Consider the following 9,621-nt stretch of genomic DNA (forward strand, 5'->3'; position numbering starts at 1 on the left):
TCTTACTTTATGATCAAGGGTCGAAAAAAGTTCTAGTTTTGTGATTCATGTAGTGGAAAACCTCCAGAACAGTATCCAAAACATCGATTTTTTGAAAAAAAAGATCAATTTATCACGTTTATTTTCCACTTACACCGAATAGGAGTTGTTTTTTGAAAAAAATGACTTAAAATTCGTAATCAGCGACCTCAAATTCGGATTCAGCGTCGAAAAATACATAAGAACATATAGGTCTGGTCAATTGCACAGACACTTTTGTTTTTTTTGTGGGCCTGTGTTATTAAACAAAGAACAGGGTGGCCGTTTTAATCCACGAAATAAATTCCCGGTCCTTTCCAGTTCGCAAACATTTTTCACGTTCAATGAAATTAAAAAAATGGAACACTAAAGCTAAAAAATTTCAACTTGAGGTAATAAAAACTGAACTGCAAATTAAAGCACTCAAAGTGGAACTCTTAAATTTTGAAATTTAAATTTAAAAGTTTTTAATTAATAAATTTTGTATTCAAATGCTCAATAATTTACGCGTATAAAATTGAAGGTACTAGCATTTTTCAATATAAAAAAATATAAATCCACGTTATCATTTTCAATACTCTAAATTTAAAAATCAATCAATGAAACTTATAATTTTCAAAATTATACAACTTTAAGAAATTTTAAGCTAGAAACATTAAATATTGAAAAATTGAAAAAATTTTAACTGAACACTTCTTAAACTAGAAATTAAATTATTTTCTTTTTAAATAGTTAAAACATCATTGGAAAGCTTCAAAATTTTATTTCAAAACCTTGAGAAACCTAGAAGTTGTTTTAAATTTGTTTTAAATTTAAAATTATTTTGGAAATTTTATCAGAACTTCTAAATATCTGTAAAAATTAATTGATTTTTTTCTAAAATTTTCAGAAAATCCTGCAAATTTTAGAAAACTTCTTTACAGTTTGGATATATGAATAACAATTGAAAATTTATTATTTGTAGGCGAAATTTGAATATTTTTAAGAGATATGTAGAAGTTTTGAAAAAATTCAAACTTAATGTAAAACTTGAGATGATAGCCTTATATAGAATTGTGAAAGGTTTCAAATGAATAAAAACATTTTCTGAAGATTCCTAGGAAAATTAAAAATAACTTTTCATTTTGCAAAATTATTTTAAGAAAATATTTAAAAAGTTTTTCAAAGATTTAAACAAAATTTTCAAAAAGGATTCTAGAAGATTTTAAGAAAGCTTTAGAAAATTTGCATGATAATTTTTAATCTTTTTAAAACTCCTAAATATCTCTTGAAACTACTCAAGTTTTTTCTAGAAATGTTCATTTATGAATTAAATATCAAAATTTCAGAACTTCACTCACAAATTAATCATTTTTCAAATAAAACAATTAAAATTGTAATGTTCAAAGTTTGAAGGCTCTTGGAAATTTTAACGATTCCAGGCTTTCTAAGCAATTCAGTTAAAGATTCTTTATTTTTAAATATTTGGCTTCAATTTACTTGTCTTAAATAAAAATTCAAATATTGCTAAATAATTAATCTTTTTTTTAAATTAAAAATTAAAAATTAAATGGGTTAAAATGGAATATTTTCGAATGAAACAATATTTTAATTTTAACAAAATCTTTTAATTAAGAATATATTATTATGAAGATATTTTTAAGTTGAAAATAGTTTATAAACTTTCAGTCACACGTTCACATTTGTTTCATGACTAAGACTTTCAAATTGAAACCGTTTAAGTTTTAGCGTTCAAATCTGAAAATTCTTAAATTTTGAACTGATTTAAAATCGTGTTGTTAAATCATTTTTGTTCACTTTTTATTACTTAAAGTACAGATCAATTTTTAAAATACACTTATTTATTTATTAAATAAAAATGTTTTTTATCCAAAATTTTCAACATCAAAGGCTTTTATTTTTGGTTTGTTCAAGTCTTTAAGAGAACATTTAAAAATTCTTTAAATTAAAAATGTAAGCTTAAAAAAAAACATTTTAAATGGAAAATTTGTAATATAAAAAATTTTCTAATTACGCATTGTAAGCTAAATAATAGCATAATTGAAAAACATAACAATTAAACTAATTATTTAAAAACTGTTGAAATCGGACGTGGACAGATTTTTCTTCTACAAATTTGTAAAATTTCTAGTAAAAAAAAATTACTGTCATTTCCCGGTTTTCGCGGTTTCCTGGTCCAGCGGCCACGCTGAATAAGTTAATCTTGAACCTAAAGAGATGAATTTCTAACTAAAAATGTAATAGTTGATATTTCAAACCAAAAACATTTTAAATGTTAATTGAAAACATTTCAATTCATAAATAAAGACGAATCTTGAAGAAGATAGTTGATTAAAAAAAAAACAGATTACTTTTTAATATAAAGTCGAATTTTCAACCAAAAGAGTTAAAATTTCTACCAAAAAACGAATTTTTGAACAAAAAAAAACCGAAGTTTCAACAAAAGAGCTGAGTTTTCAACCCGAAAAGTAAATTTTCAACAAAAAACTTATTTTGTTGAAAAAAATGGTCAAGTTCATTTCAATTAAAAAAGATACATTTTCAACCACAAATGGAGAGATGAATTTTCAATTAAAACCAATTATTTTCAACCTAGAGATGAATTTTCAACTGAAATTGTGAATCTTCAACGAAAAACAATGAATTTTTAACCAAATTGTTTAACTTTCAACAAATTAGTTAGATTTGCACAAAATAAAAAGATAAACTCTTAAGTAACAATGTAATATATCCATATTTAAACAACAGAATTTAATTTTTAAATAAAACCAGTTGAATTCATCTTTCAAGGCGAATTTTCAATAAATTAATTGAATCCTAAAAGATCATATTTATTTTCGACGAAACAGTCGCATTTTTAATCAAAATAGTTGAAATTTCTACCAAAACAGACGATTATTTTAACCAGAAAGGTGCATTTTCAACAAAAAAGTGAATTTTTAGGCCAAAAATATACATTTTAAACAAGAAAGTTGATTTGATGATACAGATTTTTTTTTAATAATTGAATTTTCGACTAAAATATGTGAACTCTCATCTGAAAAAGATGAGATTTTCCATAAAATATATGTATTTTCAATTAAAAAATATACATTTTTGACCAAAAATGGAACTGATAAATATTGAAATTATAAAATTAATTTTCAATAGAGTAGAATTTTAGAACTGTAAAGACAAATGTAAAAAAAAGTTGAATTTTCAATAGCAGAAGATAACTTTGCTACCAAAAAGAGAAAAGTTAAGTTTTCAGTTCAAAAAAATTCGTTTTCAACAAAACGGGAAACGAATTTTTTAACCTAACAGATGAATTTTCTAGTAAAATTTTAAATCGTCCAATTAAAGATGAATTCAAAAAAAATTATTTTGATAACAAAAAACGAATCTTTGAAAAGAGATGAATTTTCTTACGAAAATGACGAATTTTCAACAAAAATAGTTTAATTCTTAACTAAAAATGTAATTAGTTCATATTTCAAACAAAAATATATTAAATTTTTAATGAAATACCGTTCAATTCAACCAATGAAGAATATTTAACCAAAAAGGCTGACTTTTTAACAAAATTGATTAAATTTTGACCAAAAAATTCCATTTTCAACAAAATAGGTACATTTTCAATTAAAGAAACAAATTTTACACAATAAACATAAATTATTAACAAAAACTATAATATTTGATATTTCCAACGAAAAAGATTTTTATTTTGAATCAAAAGCATTAGAATTCATAAAAAAAGACGAATTTTCAATGAAATAGATTATTTTTGAACCAAAAAAACATTTTTCAATCGATATAGAAATAATGCAACCAAATTGTTGAATTATCGAGCCAAAAATACAAATTTTCAACAAAAAATGTACATTTTCAACAAAACGATAAAGATATTTTTATTCTAAGAAATGAATTTGCAACTAAAATTTTAATTTTTTACGAAAATAAATTCATTTTTAACAAAGTACTTCGACTTTCAACCAAATATTTGAATTTTCAACGAAAGAAAACCAAAGTTGGATTCATCTAAAAAAAACTAATTTCAAAAAAATAGTTGAATCCAAATCAGATGCATTTTTAATCAAACAGTAGAATTTCCAACCAAAAATACACGAATTTTCAACAACGGGTTGAATTTCCGATTCAAAAATAAATTGAGTTTCAACAAAAAGATACCGAATTTTCAATCTAAGAGAATTTTTAACAAATTAGATTAACTTTAAACCAAATATTTGGATTTTCAAATAAATCAAATTAGTTTTAAACTAAAAAAATAATGCAGTTGATATTTCAAACAAAAAATATTTAAATTTTAAACTAAAAAAAAGTGGAATTTATCACACAAAAAAAAAGACGAATTTTCAAGAAAATAATTAAATTCTCATCCAAAACGGAATAATTCCTAAACAGTTGCATTGTGAACCCAAAAAAAGGGTAAATTTCTTCCAAAATATATGAATGTTCAAACAAAAAAGACGAATTACCTAAATAAAAAAAATGTGAATTTTCACCTCGAAAATATTAATTTTCATCAAAAAAGTTAATTTTTATTTAAAAAAGTTAATTTCATCCAAATAGTCGAGATTAATTGATCATAGTACCATTAAAATCAAATGATTAAATAAATCGGATAGTTTGAATTTTTTTCAAAAATCTACCTCAAATCTTTGTAAAATAATTGAAATTTTTGTGAAATCTTTAAGAAATCATTGAAATCTTTGTGAAATATTTGATAATATTTGTAAAATTTTTGAAATCTTTGTGTATATCTATCCAAAATTTTTGTGACTTAATTGCAATCTTTGTGAAATCTTTATGATATCTTTTAAAATCTTTTCAATATTTTTGAAATATTTGGTAATATTCGTAAAATTACTGAAATCATTGAAGTCTGTGATATTTTTTATAAATTATTAAAATCTCAGCAAAATATTAGAAACATTTTTGAAGTATCTGATACTATTTTTTAAAATTATTGAAACGTTTGAGAAATTATTGAAATATTTGATAACATTTGTGAAATCTTTGTGAAATGTTTGAGAAAATTGTGAAATCTTTGAAAAATCATTGAATTCTTTGTGAAATCTTTGGCAATATGAATTTTATACCTGTATTTATTATTGTTTGTTTATTTATTATTTGTGATTTATGTCTATGACCCTGCCGCCACCTAAAAAAAAAAGGCTCCGCCGCTTCTGCATTAAATTAAGTTTTCAAAAGATACAATAAATTATTATTCCTCCTAATTTTATTACGTAGAGTTTCCGCGTTAAATTAAATCTGCATTTGGGACCTTCGAGGCCAAAATAATAAGAGACGAGATAATAAGATAAATTAAAAAAGGAGACATTATCACATACTCACCCAATGATTTGTACATGGTCCCTTAATTTCCGTCAATTTATTACCCTTTCCATCAATCACAATAAGAGTTGAATGGGTGGCTCCACTGGATTTAAAAAATAAAATCTTAAAATTGAGAACGCATTTATTATAGCATTATATTATTTTAATCTTTTTTTTATAATTTAACGTACCCCTCGATTCCACCCAATCGAATTTCTTCTACCGGTTTCGATGAAATATCAACCGCCCCAATAGGAATATCACTAACACTATCTTCAGATTTTTCTTTCGATTTTCCCTGATTTCTCAACTCCTTTCTTAATTTATTTTCATCCATTTGAGTTTTCTTCATTTTCTTTCCGCCTTTTTTATTCTGACTAGACATTTTTCTCATCCTATCATTTCAAAGGAACGAGTTTAGCATTTTTTCTTTGATCCCATTCGAAATTTAAAATAATTTTTTTTTAAACCATTGAATTACTTTCAAATAAATGTGAATTTTATATGGTACTGATTTTTCAAAACAAGATTTTCACGGCGGGGCTGAACCAAGTTTAAATAAAAGTTCCAAGTAAATGGGGTTTTCGATTTTCTTGATAATGTGGTACCCCATCAATATTTTAAGATAGAAATCAAAATAATCGCTTGGACGATTTTTGAAATAAAGCCCATTTTCGTATTTACTCACTAAAAAATGAAGAGATTTTCATAAGATTATAGGGTAAATATTAGTTAAAAGTATTTCAATAGATTTTTTAAATTTAAATTTACCCTACGAATATTTTAAGACAAAAATGAAAATAATCAGAGCGGTGTTTTTTTTTTAAACTCGATTTTTTTTAATTACCTAGAAATTAATTTCTTATAAAATTAGATGGGATATATAGGATAACATTTTTTATTGATTGCGATTGTCTGTAACCTTATGAAGATTTTAATATAAAAATAAAAATAATCAGAGATGTAATTTTTGAAAAAAGTAGATTTTTGTATTTAATTAAAATAAAATCATTCTATGTAATTAAAAACTGTATTATTGGCAGATTTTTGGTACCTAACATTTTTTTATTGAATGTAAATATCAACGAAGAATATTTTGTTTACGGGAATTTTAAAAAGTAGGGGAGACCACCCCAAATAGATAATAATTTTTTAAAAGCACAAATATGCATAAAACAATTCATTATCATTTTTCTTCAATACCACGTATAATTTCCTAAGTAATAATTAAATCTAACAATTTATTTTTTCATGTATATTATTATTTTAAACAAATTATTAAGTAATATAGGATGGCCTCCCCTATATTACTTTTAATTGGCATATATAACGTTTAATTGTGAATCGCAATGAAATTTTGAAGTGCCACAATAAAAGATTTTGTCTTAATCAAATTTTGTCGTTTCTTAAAATTAGGAACCGATATCGACTTTTTTCAAAAAACACCCCTCTGATTATTTTCATTTTTACATTAAAATATTCGTGGGGTAAATTTCAATAAAAAATCTATTAAAAACAATGTTAATTAATATTTACTGGATAATTTTTATGAAAATTTGTTTATTTCTTAGTAATTAGATACAAAAAACGAATTTTTTCAACAGACAGCCCTCTGATAATTTTCATCGTAAAATATTCGTGGAGTAGCTTTCAATAAAAAAATCTATTTAAAACAAATTTTAATTAATCTTTACGATATAATTCTAAGGAAATTCCTTCATTTCTTAATAATTAGATACATAAATCGTCTTTTAAAAAAACACCCCTCAGATTTTTTCATTTTTATCTTAAAATATTGGTGATGCAACTTTAATAAAAAAATCTATTTAAAAAAGGGCAATTAATCTTTACGATAAAAATTTTATGAAGATGTGTTCATTGTTTAGTAATTAAATACACAAATGGACTTTTCAAAAAATACCCCTCAGAATATTCTAATTTTCGTCTTAAAATATTAGCGTGGTAACTCAAAAGAAAAATCGATTTAAAAATAATGTTAACTAATATTTGTCATATAATTTTATAAAAAATTTCTTCATTTCTTAGCAATTAAATACAAAAATCAACCATTTAAAAAACATCCGATTTTTAACATTTTGGTCTTAAAATATTCGTGGGGTAAATTTAAATTTTTAAAAATCAATTAAAAAGGAAAGTTAATGAATCTTTACAATATAATTTAACGAAAATTTCTTCATTTTTTAGTAATTAAATACAAAAATGGAATTTAAAAAAACCCTAAGATTATTTTCCTTTTAATCTTAAAATATTCGTGGAGTGACATTCAAGAAAAAAATCTATTTAAAGAAATGTTAATGGTTAATATATAATCTTATGAAAATCCTTTAATTTCTTAGTAATTCAATACAAAAATCGACTTTTTAAAAAAAAACACCGATCTGATTATTTTTATTTTTGTCTTAAAATATTCGCGGGGTAAAATTCGATTAAAAAAAGCTATTTAAAGAAATATTAACTAATATTTATCATATAATTTTATAAAAAATTCTTCATTTCTTAGAAATGAGATACAAAAATCGACCATTTAAAAAACACCTCGGATTTTTTTCATTTTCGTCTTAAAATATTCTTGGGGTAAATTTAAATTTAAAAAAATTAATTAAAAAGGAAAGTTAATTCATCTTCACAATATAATTTAATGCAATTTTCTTCATTTTTTAATAGTTAATTACAAAAATAGAATTTTTTCAAAACACACCCCTCCGATTATTTTCATTTTAATCTTAAAATATTCGTTGGTTAAAATTCAATACAAAAAATCTATTTAAAGAAATGTTAATTATTAATATATAATCTTATGAAAATTCTTTGATTTCTTAGTAATTCAATACAAAATCGACATTTTTGTCTCAAAATATGCGTGGGGTAAATTTAGAAAAATAAATTTAAAAGGAATGTTAATTAATTTTTACAATATAATTTAATGAAAATTTCTTCATTTTTTTTGGTAATTAAATACAAAAATGAACTTTTTTCAAAGAACACCCCTGAGAGTATTTTCATCTTAAAATATTAATGGGATAACATTAAATTTAAAAAAGTATATTTTTAAAAATGTCAACTAATTTTTGTAATATGTTATGAAAATTCCTTAATTTTTTAGTAATTAAATACAAGAAACATTTTTTTTCGAAAAAAAGCACTCAGATCATGTTAATTGTTATCTTAATATATAAGTGTTTATTGTAAATTTTTTATTTTACATTTTGAGGTAATTAGTTCGAATTCTAAAAAAAAATAGTATTTGAAACGAAAAATGGGTGTTAGGTCGGTAAAGGAAACACTGCACTTCAATTAACTGATTTAATCACAATTATAGTATTCTGATAAAGTGTCATAAATTTAATAAACAATTAAAAATATGATGCAAATTAAAGTCTGAATAACTCTTCTTTGCAAAAAAGCACTCTTTGGAAAAATAGCATTCCCTGATCAATCTTTGGAAGAGAAGTTTGATTGTTTAATTGCCCCTTATAAGTATCATTCAATTATCTAATGTTGATAAATATTAAATTGAAAGAATATTAAGGCAGGGCACATTTATATAAAAAAAGGTCATTTATTGTCTCTAATTTTTAAATTTTATACCTATAATCCCAGATGAACAGAAACTTGTAACCCGGATGAAAATATTCCCGTGGAATTCCACTTGAACATCTGCGTGGAAATTCACTATTCACTATACAATTTTCCTCGATTTCTACGCGAATATTATCACCAGGGAGCAAATAAAATGTTCACGTAAATTTTTTTGCTTTCTAAGCATCCCGTTTTTCTTGAAGGATTTTTTCTGTCTGGAATGTTTAGTAAAAAAAAATCTGCAACCTGTTGAATATCATGAAAATTCGTAACGACTGAGAGGAATTAGGAAAATGAAGAAAGTATATTTTTTGGAATAATATTTGCAGTGGAATTAATTAAAGAAAAAAACGTGAAATTTTAACAAGAATTAGTATTAAAAAACTTGCACGCACTGTTTTACAAGGCATAGCAACACAACTGACAAATGACTGACAAGACAACTGAACTGACACTGACATTTCAGTTTTATGCTTTTAATGACGTCATGACTGGTCATAACGGTATTGCCGGTAACCGGTAAGTGCCAGTCACAGCTTTGGTGCCTGCATAGACATATAAAGTCTAGACCAACAGTCTCTTTGATCCGCCGACGCTCCTGTTTAGAGAGAGAGAGAATGAGTCGAGCGAGGAGTGCCGTCTCTTTCTAACACGGGTCACGTGGTA

General features: G+C 24.0%; 1 protein-coding gene across 3 annotated transcripts in view; it reads right to left on the minus strand.

Annotated features, from left to right (window-relative positions):
- The window catches only part of LOC117174352 (N-acetyl-D-glucosamine kinase), a 28,783-nt gene that overhangs the window by 14,304 nt on the left and 4,858 nt on the right, over positions 1-9,621 (minus strand). The window contains exons 1-3 of one of the 3 annotated variants that reach the window (XM_033363401.1): positions 9,351-9,410; positions 5,547-5,750; positions 5,374-5,458 (exon numbers count right to left, since the gene is read on the minus strand). In XM_033363401.1, coding sequence (XP_033219292.1) covers positions 5,374-5,458; positions 5,547-5,749 — 288 coding nt within the window. In that variant the 5' untranslated portion in view covers position 5,750; positions 9,351-9,410. Of the gene's footprint in view, positions 1-5,373; positions 5,459-5,546; positions 5,751-8,964; positions 9,411-9,621 lie in introns of those variants that run through there. The other 2 variants (XM_033363398.1, XM_033363400.1) reach the window with 2 other exon arrangements.

This window comes from Belonocnema kinseyi, chromosome 6 (assembly GCF_010883055.1).
Source record: "Belonocnema kinseyi isolate 2016_QV_RU_SX_M_011 chromosome 6, B_treatae_v1, whole genome shotgun sequence".
In the NCBI taxonomy this organism is placed as follows: Eukaryota; Metazoa; Arthropoda; class Insecta; order Hymenoptera; family Cynipidae; genus Belonocnema; species Belonocnema kinseyi.